We start from the raw sequence: 16,407 nt of genomic DNA, 5'->3' as shown, positions 1-16,407 counted from the left end.
TCATGGTTACCTTAGCAACTCTCTAAGAAGCTAATTCTATGTTAAAGACAACTTATCTACATTTGATAAAACTATTCTTCTGTTCTAACTAAAACTGGATTTTCTGGATTTAAACCTTGACTCAAAATATCGATCATCTTATATATCTGTAAATATATATCATCCGTTGGCTCAAAACAATGCATCATTTTAGGTATTATATCTTTTAACAAAATTTCTATTATTGTGTTAACATATTTTGTATGCTGAAACTCTTGCAGAACTTCATAAAGCGATGACAATTGTGCGACATCGTTATAACGTATGCAGCATACTTTAGACATTCCTGAAATTATTAATTTCGATCATAGGACTTATTAATAAAAATAAATGCAACTCTTATTGTACCTTGGAAATCCTTAATACACATATTATTCCAAATTCCATTTGACATCCATCCTGCAATCTCAGAATACTTAAATCTTGTTTCAAGAGGTTTTACATTTTCATTAGGTCTTATATCAAATTTTTTTATTTTATGCATTTTATAAATAGATTCCAATCTTTTGTCAAGTTCCTTAATTCTTTCTATGTGAATCATACCATTATACACATTTCCTAATACAGAAAAGGATTCCAAGGCAATGCTTACAATATTATTTTCTTCTTCAGAATAATTTTTCTTATTTTCATTCTGAAAGAAAAATAAAATAATTGTCCATAATATAAATTTAATATATTATACACACCATTTTTTCAAATTCTTTTAAGAATCCTGCTGCTGCTGTTCGATGTTGCAAATTATTTACAGATTCCTGCGTATGTTCAAATTTTACATATAAATGATACATTCTAAGCACTTTCAAAATTTCTTTTGGAATATCAAACTTATCAAGAGCATCTACTATATCCATTGATAGAATTTCTTCAGTAAATTGCGTAACATTTTCTCCGTGTAACGGGCAGTCTTTTCTATTTATATTTGTAGATGTAGTTGACATTTTCTTGGACGACGCTAAAGAAAGTTCTTCTATTAATTTAGTTAATTCACTTGTTGATGCTGCACGAATTTCAGGTTGTTTTTTAGAATTAATAAATTTCGTATTATTCTTTATTTCTTTACTTTTATTATTATCTTGAATTTTTGCTGATTGTATATTTTTGATATTTAATTTATTTGCTAAAAGAAAATTTTTTTTTCCTTTTTGTTTAATATTTGTTCTACTTGTAGATGGTATTTGCGATGCTTTTATTGAATCTTGCTCTGATATTCCAATCTTTGAAGTAATTTTGGTAACACTTTGTATTTTTTTCGGATTTTTATCAATTGATTTTATATCCATTTCTACATGAGATTTTACAATATCATGCTTTGCTGATTCATAGCATACTTTTTGTACATTTGTCTTATCTAAATCCTTTTGCTTCGAGTGTTTTTCTTGCTTCGAAACATTAGACGAAAGTTTTTCTCTTAATTTTTGTGCTTGCAATATTGTTCTGCTTATCCCTTCAGAAATATCTTCCTCTTGACTTCCAAATGACATCTAATTAATTAACGAAATATAAGATAATAAATAAAATACAATGTTAACATAAAATATATATGAAATTTTTTACCTTATCGCAAATACAATCATTCTTATTAACTTCTTTTGTAACAAAAGTTTTTGTTATCCAAGGTTTTAAAGAAAATCTTGCTTCGGCGCATTCAAATTGTAATGTATCTTTTACTGCTTCTGTGAATATCAAGGTATCACGAATGAAGTCACTTAAAGATGATAATTCAAATTTCCGATTCATTGCTTCAACGACATTTGAACAATTCTAGTGAGAAATAAAAATAAATATTAGTCAAAAATAAGACATTAAGACTATATATTGTATATTACCACTCAAAGTGTTAACTATTGTATATCAAATTGGAAATCAATATCTAAGAATATTAATAACATAAACATTAAATAACATTACATATTATATATATATGTACATGTGTGTGTATATATATATATATATATATATTTATATTTATATATTTATATTTATATATATATATACAAAGAGAGAGAGAGAGAAAGAGAGGATATTTTTATAGTATATCACATCGACTATTATGAAGACACATATATAATAAACATTATATACTCGAAAAAAAATATTATTGGGTATTCATTTCGGAAAAAAAAAGAAAATAGACACACCATAGAATAATATTTTATATATTAAGAATAATATATAATAAAGACTTAGAGATATAATTCATTTGTTTTTTTTTTTCTCAATTTATATCCAATTACTATAGTTAGTTTAACGAAACGAGTCAAGAGAGACGAACAAAATAATCGTATGGTAAGCGCGTGATAGTTGTAAGAGACTCCAGCTATTGGCGAGCGAACAGTAGTCAATTGTTAAATTCAGGAACGAATTACATAGAACGTTGGTAGGGCTTACTTCGACTTCCCGCTCGAAAACAGTTAAATTATCTGATGATTATGAATACGTTCCTGACTCAATAATGTCCCCATCATGTACATTCATTAATATACGTGACTCGTCTCGTTAAATAGACTATAGCTTGTTAGTTTTCAGTCCATTGAATTTAGGAAAACATCAAAATCGCTGCCTACGCTAGAGTTCAAGACAATCAAGTTAATGATTGATGTAAATGCTGTAATGGAAATGTAATATTTATGAGTCGTTGCCTCTAATATCGTGATTTTGCAATGTTCTTACTGTATTTAGCTTCAGAGAAATACAGTTCCATTGCAATAAGTTATCTTATATAAAAATAAAAATTGGCTTAGGTGTACCAAACTCAGCTTCATGATTATTTTACGTATCCTGTTTTCACACTCATTGATATCACGACAACGGAAGCAGGCACAATCTGAAAACATTGGAGTTTTCAGGGATTACTGACTCATAAGATTAGTATATAAAACGTATAAGTTAATATCTGTCTTTGTATGAATTAATATCGAAATAAAGATTTAAAAAAAAAAATAATAATAATGATCATAATGAACACTTCGTGCCACTCACAACGATACTAGACTTATTTCAAGAATCCTGAAATGCAATTTTCTCCTTAATAATTAATTGTACAGTACGACGCCTTGTTTTAGAAATATAAAACTTAAATATAATAAATCAAGATGCACCATTTAAAAAAATCTTTGTATAAACGAATGTTTCTTTAAGAGGAAATTGTGGAATTCATTGATTGGATGCAGGAAATAGAAGGGACAATAGTAATTTTATTCCATTTGATTATGTGCGCCTATAATTCGTCTTTTCTTGGCACATCGTCATCTTCATCTTCTTCCTGAACCTATAATAAATATATAGTAATATATAAATAGTAATCAAACTTTTTTTGAAAAATATTATTTTACTTTTATATTTATTTTTTGTTCCATACACACCTCTTTTGCACCTTGGTCATATGCACCACCAGATTCAATGAATTTAGCTAATTCCGCGAGTGTCCTCTCGCCGTTGTAATCAACAGCCTAAATTGATATAAAGAATATTAAGTATGCAGCGTTCCATTTTTCGCAATAAGTAAATGAAAATAAAAATATACCTCATTTGTTCCTTTCTTGTAAAGGGTAATTGTTGGATAATTGATAATCTTTACGTCTTCCAATTCATTCACAGTAGCGTCCATTTTTGCTATCACTACAGATTCACTATCTTCATATTTCTTTCCTAACTATAAAAATAAATTTTTTATATTTAATAAAATCTTATAAATGACTGTATATATATATATATATATATATATATATATATATATATGTATTAATAATATTTAATATGTATTAATACATACTTCTTCGTAAATAGGTGCAAGCTGTTGGCAATGTCCACACCAAGGAGCATAAAATTCAACTAAAACGTCTTTTTCTTTATTAAATGCAACTTCATGGAAGTTAGTACCAACAAGAACTTTAACAGGATGTTTATCCCAATCTTTAGGCAAGTCTTCAGTAAGTAAATGTCTCTTCAATTTGCCTTCTATGAAAGCATTTACAAATTCTAAAACATTTTCACTGCTTATTTCTGGATTTTCAGGTTTATACTTTATCATATCTCCTTCTAATTTAATAAGACGCATAACAGGAACATCTTTATTCTTTATGCCAAAGTAATCTAAGATTCGTTCATGATCAGCTTCATCTGAATCGATGGTTACGAACAAAACCTAAGTACATATAAAAATTATACATTTTTAATAATAATGTATTTAAATGCTTGTATATATAAATAAATTATTTTAAATTTATCTCTACCTCTCCACGGAATTTCTTTGCAGGCTCCTCAATTTTTTTAACTAATTTCTCAAAATTACGATCTTTTTTGCTTATAAAAACTAAAAGGTGACTCTTAATGTCACCACCAAATATCTTTTGAGCTGTATCTTGGTTGAAGTCAACAATTAAAGGTAATGAATATATACTGATGAAGTTTTGAATATTCTTGAAGGTAGGTTCTTCTGTAAATTTGGTCTTGCCTTCATCAAACTAAAACGATAATAAATAACATAATAAATTTAAAATACTCATATACACACACACATACACATACATATATACATACATATATATATGATACATTACCTTCTTAAACAATATAATACTACCATCTTCTGCTTCATATTCTTTCAATACTTCATCAGCATTGGAGATACCAAATGTGTAATGATCAACTGCATTTGCAACTTCCAAGAATACCTTAGCGGCTTCAGATTCTAGATCCTTAATATAATATAAAATAATAAATATAATGTATATTACAGACAATTATCTAAATATAAAGTATAATTTGAACCTTGAAGAATCCAATTATTGAAACTTCATGTTCATCAATGAAAGCCTTAGCAATCTTTATGGAAGATAAATCTTTAGCAACGGATCCTGTTTTCTTAACAAGCCAATTTACGATATCATCTGCTAAACGTCCACCATTGTACTCAATAGAAATTCCTTTACGGTAAAACTTAAGAGTGGGATATCCCCTGACGCCGTGTTTCTCTGCTAATTCAGTTTCTATAGTTGCATCAACTTTAGCTAACTTAATATCAGAACCTGAATCTGCCAATTGTTTGGCTGCCTTTACGTATTCAGGTGCCAATGCCTTGCAATGCCCACACCATGGTGCATCTAAACGATAACGCAAAAATATTGAATTATTGTGAAATCCTTTTTTTTAATATTTTTTCTATCCAAAAAGGTAAAATATATTTCGAATAATCAAACGGACGTAATTGTCGAATTTAAATGTTCATGGATGAACAGATGTTAAAATACTATCAATTAAGATTACAAATAAACGACCAATAAGATTACCGTTAACCGGTACGCGAGTGATGACGTGTAATGATCAAACATCTGTTCCTATTTCCGAAACATCGTTTCAACATAATTAAATAATGAGTAATAAAATAAAAGAAGCAACAGGAGGCCATAAATAGAAATAAATGGGAGCGCGGGACTTAGAAAGTTGAGATAAAGAAAAAAGATAATATACTTACAGAATTCGATAAGAATGAATTCATTATCCTTGATCGCCGATTCAAAATTGTCTTTGTTAATTACCAATACACCTTCATCTAAATCAATATTTGCAATAGCATAGCTAAGACAGGTAACCACCAAAAGTATCGCCGTAACGACATTCATCTTCGACTTGGTCACGTTCAACTATTACACTGGATAAGACAGCTGTGAATGATCAGGAAAAAAAAATATATATATATATAAGAAAAGACTCCCACTAGGTAATTTTTTTTTATCAAAAACTATTCAAATAAATTATAAAAAAAGATATATAATAATACTAAATATATATATATATATACATATATTCGTAATAGGAAAAAGATATGAGACCCGTAATGAATAACGGACACGAAGAAGATTGAAGAACGCGAATCAAGTGAACAGAATGGAGCCAACGCGTACGATGCTGTCTGACTATAACGTTCTATGTGGTAGAATCACTGTTAACGCATGGCATCTTCTATTCATCGTGGGAGTCACTCATTGGCTGACGCTGTTGATCAAAAGTATCTATACTAGAATCCAAGATTTCCTAAAGTATCAAGGGTCGAAAAATAGTATGCTCTGATAATTTTTATAGATAATGTAACTTTTATCAATTGTTAACCTCTATAATCTAAAATAAATAATTCATCGATATCAAAAATCGATCAAGATTATTCATTTTCGAAAACCTTTTTCATTTCTAATATTTCTTTTTATAACATTTTTCTTTATTACATTTTTATAGCATGATTTTTTTGATTAAAAAACTTCCATTTTCAATGACAAAGAACAAAAAAATTTCTTCTAAGTCATGAATACGATAGTATGAAATACGTTTTATTCTTATTTTATTTTCTTTTTTAATTTTTTTTTTTAATTTTTAATTTTTTTTTTTTTTTTTTTAATAAATTTAATCGATTAAGTTTGAATAAATGTAATGTAAAAATTATAATAAGCGATACACACTTTTCTCGTCGATACGTTTTTTTCGATAGTTGAATATTGCCGCCATAACAATTTACTTAGCTGCATAAACAGGTGTGCGATATATTTTTGAATCGTTAAAGAGAACTATTGGATAATAGTTACGTCAATTCGTCGTAGTATTTCATAATATTTAATTAATGTACGTTGTTAAATAACTATATTATCATAAAATTAAAGAAAAATATATAATTTTTGTCATAACCTAAATAAATCATTACAACCTTTGTATATTGTACCAGATGACGTGTATATATACATATATATCTAATATATTTATAGATAAAATAGCCAAGTTTTAACTGTATCCGGTACTATAAAAGAATAATGAATTGAATGTAAGAAGATTTAATTATTATTAAATACTTACATATATGTTGCTAAAGGGAGAATCAAACGAGAATTATAGTACAGCCAATAACGGAATAGACAGGAACAAATACTGATGATGACTCTTGTGTAAAAGCGCGGTTTTCAAGATTTGAATTTAAAATTTTGAATTTTTCAATTATAATAAATTTATTTTTTCTTTTCTTTTCACTGATAATGCTCATTAAAAATTACACGTAAATTGTGTTACGATAACAATAATACACTCGAACTTTTTATAGCAATTAATATTTACTTCTTGATTTAATAAATAAAATTTAAATGCAGAAAATTGCATACGATTTTTCGGCGCGAATTTTAAAATACTTGACAAATAAATTACTACGTTCGTATTTTAACTATCATAATATCTTTTAGGTTTCGTAAAATATCGTACGCTAACTTATGTGCCAACTATTCTATAGTTAAAATACTCTTTATTGTACTCATACAAGCTTTTCTGTTTGCTATAAATAGAAAGCAATCAGTTTATGTTCGTGACATTGCTCAGTGAAGTCAGGGTAACAAATAAAACTTTGCTATAAAGTGATGTTTTTTTTACATTAAAAATGTTATAGTATATAATTTAATATTATTGCATGATTATACAATTGAATGATTATATAGTGAAAGAGTTATATAATAGTAGTATTAATAATGACAAAACATCATAATTCTGAAGTACATTTGTAAATATATTTTTTTAGATGTCTGCACATAAAATAACATCAGAAATATTTTTAGAGCATGATAAACATTCAAAAAAACTCACAAATAATAGTAAGTTAATTAATTTTTAATTTTTTGCATTAATTATCCCCCATTTGCTAATTTTTTTTTATAGAATAATCATTGTTCTTTCTTTATTATTATTAGTTGCTGTTACTCAATTTGTCTTTAAGTGCCCTTCTTATATGATAAAATCAAAAGCAACAATAAAAATGATAGAGTATGATAAAGATAATGATTTGGATATAGACAGAAATGAAGAAATTGTTTTGTATATAGGTATGTATTTTTTATATATTAATTTATTAAAAATTTTAATACTACTTTTTATTTTAGAACACAATATATCTACAGAATTACAAATGGTAGGTTTGCAAGTATGGCGAGGTGCTCTTTTATTAGCTGATTATATTTTATCCAATCCTGATTTATTTAAAGAAAAAATAATTATGGAATTAGGATCTGGTGTTGGTTTAACCAGCATTGTTGCCAGTTTTTTAGCAAAAGAAATAATTTGTACAGGTGATGATGATAGTAGACAAAAGATATAGTACTTTTGTAAAAGAGCTATTATTCAGTTATTAATATTTTTACTTTTTATTGTCTAGATATTAATTTAGGTGAAATATTAAAATTAGTGAAACGAAATTTCATGAGAAATATATCTTATGTGAAATGTAAATATCATATAGAAGAATTAAATTTTTTAAATTTAAAATGGTCTAAAAGTTTAGAAGAAAAAGTTAATATGACAGAGATTTTCATAGCTTCGGATGGTAAGTTTATAGTTGGATGAAATGAAACAAAGTTACTAAAAAATTTTGTTTTTTAGTGATTTATGATGATGTCATAACAAATGGATTTGTTATAACATTAGAAAAACTCTTAAGTAAAGAAGTTCTAAAAACAGCTTACATTGCTTTGGAGAAAAGGCATGTTTTCACTGTTGCTAATATGGAAACTGTTGCCCCAATGTATGAAGAATTTCTACGTTGTATTCAAAGGCGAAATCTTAATTGGAACATAGAATATGTGAAAATAGATTTTCCACGATTCTTTAAATATGAAAGAATACAACATATGGTCTTAATGAAAATTGAAAATAAGATCAATATTAAGGATAAATAAATATATAAAGAATATATAATATACAAAATATATTATTTAATAATATTGTCTTTAATAATACATTATAGATCTTTACAAATTGATTTAGTAAGTGTACCTACTTAAGAATCAAAAGACTGATAATTATTCATAGAAGAATTTATATTTTAATTTGTCAGAGTTATCCGAAGAAAATCATTATGATTTGCCTGTTGATATGTTTCTTCATGAAGTGGCTCTATTTCTCTCCATATTACTTTATCTAAAAGATAGAAAAAAAAAATTTTAGTTTTTTTTCTTATATATTTTAAAAATTATTTACCTCCATTTGCATCACCAGTATAATAAATCACATCAACTTCAGTACTCCATTGTATAGAACGTGCTTTGCATGAAACATCTTCAGAATGTACTTCTATAGCTTCTTTAGGTGGAATATCATTTATCAAATACTTTATGTTTGAACATCCTTTCTTGAAAGTATTTCCAGAATTAAAATTTACTTTACATTGTGTATTAGAATAATTCGTATTAATGTAATTATAATTTGATAATTGTATAATTTCATTTGATTTGCCAGTAAAAGGATGATGAAATGATTCTTCCATCATAACTTTACACATAGAATTTATATTATTGGATAAAGTTGATTTATCATTGTCTGCATTATCCAGATTATCTTCATACTTTGTTATCACATTAACAGGATTAGTATTATTTTTTACTTGGCCTAAATTTAAGTTTGCAAATAAGTCCACAATATCATATAATGGAACAGTTTTTCCCATTTCAATTTTAGGAAAAAGAGTAGTTGCAACTGTATAATTCTGCATTCCATTAGAATTCCAAATATAATTTGAATTAATTTTACTATTTATTTCTTCTTTGTTATTCTTCTTTTTATTGATGGATAAATAATTGTTTCTTAGTTTATGGTTAATATATCTTATCTTCTTTTGATTATATATAAGTTTAGTATGTTTCTTTGAATTATGTAATTTAGTGAAAAAATGACTGTTTCGTTGGCATTTATCAAGTCTATAGCATTGCCTTATATTTCCAGAAAAATACTTTTCATTTGAATAAGGCAAAAGTTTCAAACTAATATAGTTATAATACTTTTGTAAATGAACAAGGATCTTTTTTGATATTCCATAAAAATTTATAGCGTCAATATTCTCAAAATTTGCAATATTGCAAAGAAGATTTAACTTCACATTAGTAGATTTCCATAATTTTATAAGACTCTTAACTTTTGATGTTGATCTCTCTAAATAATTTATATTATTTAATTAATATTTTAAAAACATATATAATAATTTTCAATTACCTTGAGAGTTATCATATTTTTTATCACTATAAGGTATAACAGGCAAAACAGATTTTGACATTCTACAGGATATGGATTACAAAAATTTAAGGATAAATAAAAAATTTTATATCATGGATTATAACATTCATTTCCTTGGATAAATAGTATTATCAAAAGTTAAAATTTGTGATGACAACTGGTTCCTTCAGACAATTAGATGAAACCAATTTCATACAATTTGTTTTTAAAATTCTCTTGTTTCATAAAATGTATATGAGAGATATAATAAAACACCAAAAATCTCTCTCTCTCTCTCTCTCTCTCTCTCTCTCTCTCTCTCTCTCTCTCTCTCTCTCTCTCTCTCTCTCTTTCTCTCTCTCTCTCACTAACACATCTCATTGCAGTCGAATACAATGTATTATTAAACAAACTTTGAAAATGTTTTTATATATTTGAATTTTAAACAAAAGTAATAATTACCACTTATTTTTATGTCCATGTATTTTATTGTAATTTTTTTTTCTATTTACATCCTAGCATAGACAATAATATTAATGGACAGTAGTTGAAGTCGTTCGAAGAAAACGAAGATTCCAAAATTCTTAACAAACATTAAGAGAATGTTTATGATGAATAACTAATAAAACAGATATAAAGAAATGATAGATAATATATATAAAGGAATGTAGACGTTTCTTCGAACAACTACGGGCAGTAAAAGTCATATATTACACTCAAGTAAACGTTTTATCATGATGCACTAGCTCCGATTTACAAGCTTGTATGAGAGAACAATGACCTATAATATGTCTTAGGAAACAAAATATACATATACAGATCCCCAAACTGGCCTATTGTTACTCTCATATACAGACCTGCTAGTTTGGTAAAGGCACTTTCAATCTATGCATTCTTTCTTTTACAGAATAAAATTTACAATTAAGATTTGAATATTTCAGATAGAGCACAATAGATCAATTTTAACTAATTAAATTCTGTCTTTGATCGTGACGTATTATCGCCAGTAAAATACCTGTTTAATTCATCCATGTGAATTTAGATGTTAAAATATTAATATGATAAGTTATAATTTAAATTAACATTCTATAAAGTACATAATTATTTTACTGTATAAAAGAACCAGCATGTACAAAAAATACTTGACATACTTCGATTATTTGTAAGCAGAAGTTAAGGACTGATTCAAAAAAAAAAAAAAAAGAGAAGAAAAATCCCACTTTTAAAAAATAATTCCCCAAAAATTGATTGTCTTTAGGGTCAATGCTTTTTATCACAAAATCCAATTCTATTACAAATTAAAGTGTCCTACTACTTTTATGAGGCAGAGAATTTTATATATAATTACGAGCATAAGTTTGAAACAATTTGTATCAATAATTGTAACATCCAAAGATATAAAATATAGATAACATGAACAGTATCATTGACTAGACCATAAAAAAATCAGTATGATACTATATGTTTAAAAAATAACATTGTTGCCAATATATAATTATTAATTAATAAAGTGCATTTTGAACTAATGCAGATTATTTAAACAGGAACAAATTTAACGTTCCCTTCTGATTTATTTTTAATTCGTCAAAACTGTATATAAAATCAAAATAAACGTTAATGTGTTGATTGAAACATATGCATAGAAACAGTAGATTTTACATTTTGAGAATTTGGTGATCCCAAGGGGAGCGATGTTTTCCTCCTAGCATTAGAACTTGAACAGTCATTATTAAAACTGATTTTTGTACTACTTGCTTTAGTAGCAGTAACATCAGTAGATGCTTGAAAACCTGTAGAAACCCATCTTTCAACTTGAGCTTCATGAGATTTTTGCAAAACTTTGCGTACATCACCATTTTCACCTCCTTCTTTCATAATCTCCTGCAGCTTTTGAATTGTCTGATAAAGAATAACAGGACTAATTAAACCAAAATCAAATAAACTGCACATATGCAGTACAAAATTCCGATATAAATTTTTCATAAGTAATTCCTTTCCTTTGGTTTCTAAAAACATTTGGCAAGCCAATGGTATTTGGCAGTCTCCTACATATCCATATTTCATTACATGTAAATTCCACATTTTCATTAATTCTTTTTCTCCTTCATTAACGTCGGTAAAATCATCGATCATCATCATTGTCTTCGTTTGTAACCATTTTGGATCGTTTTCTCCTTCAGAATCAATATCCATTTCTTTCGGATAAATAGGCAAACAAGTGACAGTGTGATGATATAATCTATATTGACAAAAAATTGATGATGTGAATAAAAAAACAATAAAGGTTTTGTACTTAAATAAAATATTATCAATCCCACCTATTATGTCCAGTGATGTAAGGTCTTTGGCTTTCAAATTCATTTTCATCAAGTTCAAGAAATTCGGATAAACTCGGTTTTGTTCTCTTTGGCCGACAGACTAAAATATTTGTTACACTCGTACGTCTAGTTGGGCCTGTGCGTGAAAAAGCTACCCCAGATGGTTGAGTGATTAATTCATGTGGACTACCAGCATATGAACCATCATAACATTCGTTTATTGCTACATCTATACGGGCACCTTGTGGTATTGGCTAAAAATGATATATTTACTTATTAATTAATGTTCAATAAAAAACATTAGACAATTTTTTGTTTTTATTTTCTAAGAACAACTCACCACGTAAGTAAACGTAAATCTAGAATGACATAACTTCAAATGCTTTAAAAGAGAATAGAGCTTCCCACAATCTAATGAACACCATGGGCAATGAAGGTCCTCACAAGCCTCTGTTTGCTGACGACTGTTATTATTGTATAAAAATTGATAAACTATTTGTTGAGTACCCATTGAATTCTCCATTTTTTCAGTGGATACAGACATTCTTGACGGGGTCAATGGACTAGGTGTTGGCAGTGTTGTATTATTGTTATTATTGGTGTTATTGTTATTATGGTTTGTGGAAGAGCGCTCAAAGCCAGCTGAAGGAATTATATATACACTATGATATATATATCTAATGCTATTTAAATAAATAGAACATACTAATTGAATAGTAGTAGCAACTTACTGTTGCTTGATCGATTTTCTTTATTGTCACCACTTGGCACTGGATGAATAGGAGCAGGTCTGTCCACTAAACCATTACTTGGCTCCATAGTCCAACTAAGTCTAAATTTTAATGTAGGACCTCTACTGAACACTTCGAAAGGACCACATTCTTTAATGTCAGGTACAGATTCCCAAGAACTGTATTTCTTTGGGCTGGATCTAACATTAGTTTGTACTTCCTGCAAACCTAATTCATAATCACCATCTGTCAGAAGACATCTGTTATGCTTATCATATACTATGAGCTCAGAGCCATACAATTTTACTTCTTCACCGCTACTTTTAATTGAACCTGCAGACGACTTTCGACGTTTCTGTGCTGGTTCTACAAGAAAAACATATATTAATATTTAAATATTATTTATAAAATTTATCAAAGTTTGAAATTTGTTTATTTACATTCTGAAATAACTTTCTATATACCTTCTAAATCACAGCTATGTATAAGGCAGCTATTGTTAGACATACAATATACCCTCAATAAAAGCATATACGTTTTTGCTACATGTCCATTATTTAAACTAAAAGATTCATTAGGTATTGAGATTGTTGGTGCTTTAGGTGGAGGTTGATTTTCTAAAGGATTAATCGGGACTTCACTTGTTCCAACAGACACCTAGAAACAAAAATTCTGAATTAGTACATACAATAAAATATAATTCATACATTTTACAAATGATAAACTTACTTGCATAATAGGTGAGCTTACATCTTTCCTTTTCTTATGGCAAATTTTTAAAAGTAAAGTTTCTACTTTTACTGGATCTTGTGATGCTTCAACTGTTATGAAGTATCCATTGTATAAAAGATAAGAGAAGTATAAAATATAATATCTTGTAAATAAATTCAACGAATTGTAAAAAAATTGTATATATCAACTTATATTAGAAAAAACCTTACTTTTCTTATCATAAAAACCTAAAAATGTAAGTGTCATATATCCACGTACACCAAGAGTTTGTTCTTGATTATTTTTAGACATCAATCTTTCCAAAATTGTATCAATTTTAAATCCTCTACGAGATTTATGACTCCTAGACATACGTTGTCTCATGTAAGTCAAATTTCGATACAGGAATATTGGCTAAAATAAATGAAACTAATTACACTGTAGAAGTCATTAAATTTTATGATATTGAATTAATAAAATAAAAAATAACAAATGTATAAAATATATAATAGTATACCTACCGTAATAAGAATCCTGGATGTAAAATTATTTAATAATAAAAAAAAAAACATTATAATTTATAAAAAATCAAATAATAACATCATTGTATTAACATTTAAATGCTATATAATAATAGACAAGCACAATATAGTTACTATATATCACATTTTATAATATTCTTAAATATCTATATATATAAAATTTAGAAAGTTAACACTTTGAGTGGGTCAAAAAATTAATATCACACCTATACAATATTAAATATAATAATTTAAAGTTTGCTTACTTACTGAGATTTGATTTCTTGTACGTAGAAAGCGATAAATTTGTGTTGGTTCTGTAAAGGAATGAACGACTTTATAAAATACATCTAAAGAATATTAAATGTACAAATAAAAAAAATATAAATTTTACTGCTAATGTAATACAAAAAAAATTTATTCATAAATAAAAAATATTGTGTATATATATATATATATATATATACCTATGCATAATACGTATATATACCGCGCCTATGTATGTGGAATCAAATCTGGACAGTGTACTAAAAAATAACTAGATGGCGTATAAAGTAAAGGCTTTCTCACAAGGAATTAATATTGCTCCGAAGATCAAATACTGAATTTAAAGAATATACTGACGATCCTTCTGTTGATCAGAATGGGAAATGATGATCTGGTTTCTCTCGTCGTTACGAGATGCCTGCACCATATTTGTTACGACTTTTGGCAGGTTGAACCTCTCTGATCCCATAATTTTTTTTTAATTCATAACTTATGATAACAATTTACAATTAATTCGTAAGATGTAATAGTAAGTATGTATCACACTACTGATATAACCTAAAAATTTTATTTTCGGAGTAGGCACGTGTTATGTTATTTTCGGAAATAATACGATCTCAATGTGTTTAATTAATTTTAAGAATTCTCTTCTAAAAATTATATTATTACTTAGTTTATTACTATTATTTTCTTTGAAGTTATTTCATTAGAAAAAATTTGCTTTACTCGCCACCATCCTAATATATAATAAACAAATCTAAAATGTGTTTATTGAATATAAGATGGAAACATTAAGTCATAAAATGACGATCATTTATATTTAACGTTATTTTTATCTATTAAAATTAATCTATTAAAAAAAAAAAATAGTTATCTATTAAAAAAAAAAAAATAGAATTAAAAAGAAAATTTATAAAAACAAACAAATGATAGAAATACGAAATATAAAGTTATATCTTTAACAGAGTTCGATACAATATTTCTATATGTAATTTGTCGAGAATAGTTTAGGTTATTTTCAAGAAGAATTAAATTAAAAATACAACAGAACGAAGACATTATTTTATTCCTTTAAATACAATTGACATTTTCTTGATCATTGTGTAAAAGTTACGTAGAGTTTTAAGTAACGTTAAAAACGTGATTTACAAAATTACAAGAAAGAGGTAAATGCTGACAGGTGTCTGCGACGATGGGAATAAAGGAGGGAGGTAACTGAACCGACGCGCGCCACGGCGCTGAACGGACTCTCTATAAATAGGGTTATGTATTACCATGAAAAAGATTTACAGTTAGGTTTCATAAAGATACCGTTAGAACAAAACAAATTAAAATGGAAGCACTTAGACGCGTTAAAATGAGTGATAAGAAACAAATATATGTAAAAGGGGGAAAAAGATAGCAACTAGCGTACTCACTTTCGAAGGCTTGAAGAAACAGCTCGTGGTCTGCCTGAATCTGATCCATGCGCGGGCCCTTTTGTCCATCCAATTCTTTCTCCCGCTTCTTTGGCGGCATTTTCACGTGAATATTTACAGTATTTTCCACAGAAACTCACTCTTTTCGCGTAAAAATCCGATGACAACACCCGCCCCGCGCGAAAACTGCGGCACTCGACTGGCACCGAACGTGGCGCACCCTACCGGCATAATTTTCTACACACTTTCTAAATCCATGATTCACAAAGTAATTAGTATTACACACTGACACCTAGTTTTACGCGGCACTTCTTGCACGTGGTGAATCACGTGATCCCAACGTCTACCAATTACAACGATTTCTTAAATTAAGATTATCAAGTAGTATCAACCA

At 27.6% G+C, this 16,407-nt stretch overlaps 5 protein-coding genes across 14 annotated transcripts; 1 reads left to right on the top strand and 4 right to left on the bottom strand.

Moving 5' to 3' along the window:
• Positions 1-65: 65 nt before the first annotated feature.
• LOC124953235 lies at positions 66-2,323 on the bottom strand. Its single transcript, XM_047504314.1, has 5 exons — positions 2,181-2,323; positions 1,597-1,803; positions 729-1,523; positions 388-673; positions 66-325 (listed from the first exon to the last, which is right to left on the bottom strand). The coding sequence occupies exons 1-5, from the start codon at positions 2,181-2,183 to the stop codon at positions 72-74; spliced, it is 1,545 nt and encodes a 514-aa protein (XP_047360270.1). The 5' UTR covers positions 2,184-2,323; the 3' UTR covers positions 66-71.
• LOC124953236 (protein disulfide-isomerase) lies at positions 2,183-6,984 on the bottom strand. 4 transcript variants are annotated; one of them, XM_047504317.1, is made up of 9 exons: positions 6,883-6,984; positions 5,516-5,705; positions 4,813-5,144; positions 4,602-4,739; positions 4,275-4,505; positions 3,815-4,186; positions 3,566-3,694; positions 3,405-3,491; positions 2,183-3,310 (listed from the first exon to the last, which is right to left on the bottom strand). In XM_047504317.1, the coding sequence occupies exons 2-9, from the start codon at positions 5,661-5,663 to the stop codon at positions 3,260-3,262; spliced, it is 1,488 nt and encodes a 495-aa protein (XP_047360273.1). In that variant the 5' UTR covers positions 5,664-5,705; positions 6,883-6,984; the 3' UTR covers positions 2,183-3,259. The 4 variants fall into 4 exon arrangements, with proteins under 4 accessions (XP_047360273.1, XP_047360271.1, XP_047360274.1 ...); XM_047504315.1 differs by lacking the exon at positions 6,883-6,984 and adding an exon at positions 5,874-6,032; XM_047504318.1 differs by lacking the exon at positions 6,883-6,984 and adding an exon at positions 5,843-5,992.
• Positions 6,525-12,507, top strand: LOC124953239 (methyltransferase-like protein 22). Of its 5 annotated transcripts, none has more exons than XM_047504326.1 (7): positions 6,548-6,850; positions 7,260-7,402; positions 7,589-7,661; positions 7,758-7,889; positions 7,947-8,132; positions 8,219-8,386; positions 8,443-12,507. In XM_047504326.1, the coding sequence occupies exons 2-7, from the start codon at positions 7,373-7,375 to the stop codon at positions 8,736-8,738; spliced, it is 885 nt and encodes a 294-aa protein (XP_047360282.1). In that variant the 5' UTR covers positions 6,548-6,850; positions 7,260-7,372; the 3' UTR covers positions 8,739-12,507. The 5 variants fall into 5 exon arrangements, with proteins under 5 accessions (XP_047360284.1, XP_047360283.1, XP_047360282.1 ...); XM_047504329.1 differs by lacking the exon at positions 7,260-7,402 and having other exon boundaries at positions 6,552-6,654; positions 6,795-6,850; XM_047504324.1 differs by having other exon boundaries at positions 6,553-6,654; positions 6,795-7,402.
• Positions 8,753-9,949, bottom strand: LOC124953240. The gene is made up of 2 exons (XM_047504330.1): positions 9,040-9,949; positions 8,753-8,979 (listed from the first exon to the last, which is right to left on the bottom strand). The coding sequence occupies exons 1-2, from the start codon at positions 9,548-9,550 to the stop codon at positions 8,885-8,887; spliced, it is 606 nt and encodes a 201-aa protein (XP_047360286.1). The 5' UTR covers positions 9,551-9,949; the 3' UTR covers positions 8,753-8,884.
• Positions 9,848-16,247, bottom strand: LOC124953234 (polycomb protein suz12-B). 3 transcript variants are annotated; one of them, XM_047504312.1, is made up of 10 exons: positions 16,014-16,247; positions 14,599-14,645; positions 14,038-14,221; positions 13,826-13,917; positions 13,561-13,753; positions 13,097-13,462; positions 12,706-13,007; positions 12,366-12,619; positions 11,707-12,286; positions 9,848-9,987 (listed from the first exon to the last, which is right to left on the bottom strand). In XM_047504312.1, exons 1-10 carry the CDS (start codon positions 16,111-16,113, stop codon positions 9,955-9,957), a joined length of 2,151 nt encoding a protein of 716 aa, XP_047360268.1. In that variant the 5' UTR covers positions 16,114-16,247; the 3' UTR covers positions 9,848-9,954. The 3 variants fall into 3 exon arrangements, with proteins under 3 accessions (XP_047360268.1, XP_047360269.1, XP_047360267.1); XM_047504313.1 differs by lacking the exon at positions 9,848-9,987 and adding an exon at positions 14,329-14,341 and having other exon boundaries at positions 10,133-12,286; positions 16,014-16,243; XM_047504311.1 differs by lacking the exon at positions 9,848-9,987 and having other exon boundaries at positions 10,133-12,286.
• Between the last annotated feature and the right edge of the window lie 160 nt (positions 16,248-16,407).

This window comes from Vespa velutina, chromosome 12 (genome assembly GCF_912470025.1).
Source record: "Vespa velutina chromosome 12, iVesVel2.1, whole genome shotgun sequence".
Taxonomy (NCBI): domain Eukaryota; kingdom Metazoa; phylum Arthropoda; class Insecta; order Hymenoptera; family Vespidae; genus Vespa; species Vespa velutina.
Note: the sequence above shows the minus strand (reverse complement) of the source record. Positions and strands in the feature narration are given on the sequence as shown.

Coding starts and splice junctions, on each gene's coding strand:
- LOC124953235 (XM_047504314.1), bottom strand. Junction 674..728: donor TAAAAGAATTTGAAAAAATG/GTGTGTATAATA, acceptor TTTTTCTTTCAG/AATGAAAATAAGAAAAATTA. Junction 326..387: donor GTGTATTAAGGATTTCCAAG/GTACAATAAGAG, acceptor TAATAATTTCAG/GAATGTCTAAAGTATGCTGC.
- LOC124953236 (XM_047504317.1), bottom strand. CDS start 5,663: ATGAATGTCGTTACGGCGATACTTTTGGTGGTTACCTGTCTTAGCTAT. Junction 4,740..4,812: donor CAATAATTGGATTCTTCAAG/GTTCAAATTATA, acceptor TATTATATTAAG/GATCTAGAATCTGAAGCCGC. Junction 3,492..3,565: donor ACAAGAAAGGAACAAATGAG/GTATATTTTTAT, acceptor ATATCAATTTAG/GCTGTTGATTACAACGGCGA.
- LOC124953239 (XM_047504326.1), top strand. CDS start 7,373: ATGTTCGTGACATTGCTCAGTGAAGTCAGG. Junction 7,890..7,946: donor AGAAATTGTTTTGTATATAG/GTATGTATTTTT, acceptor TTTTTATTTTAG/AACACAATATATCTACAGAA. Junction 8,387..8,442: donor GATTTTCATAGCTTCGGATG/GTAAGTTTATAG, acceptor TTTGTTTTTTAG/TGATTTATGATGATGTCATA.
- LOC124953240 (XM_047504330.1), bottom strand. CDS start 9,550: ATGCAGAATTATACAGTTGCAACTACTCTTTTTCCTAAAATTGAAATG. Junction 8,980..9,039: donor TACTGGTGATGCAAATGGAG/GTAAATAATTTT, acceptor TCTATCTTTTAG/ATAAAGTAATATGGAGAGAA.
- LOC124953234 (XM_047504311.1), bottom strand. CDS start 16,113: ATGCCGCCAAAGAAGCGGGAGAAAGAATTGGATGGACAAAAGGGCCCG. Junction 14,646..16,013: donor GTTTCTTCAAGCCTTCGAAA/GTGAGTACGCTA, acceptor ATTCCTTTACAG/AACCAACACAAATTTATCGC. Junction 12,287..12,365: donor TACATCACTGGACATAATAG/GTGGGATTGATA, acceptor TTGTCAATATAG/ATTATATCATCACACTGTCA.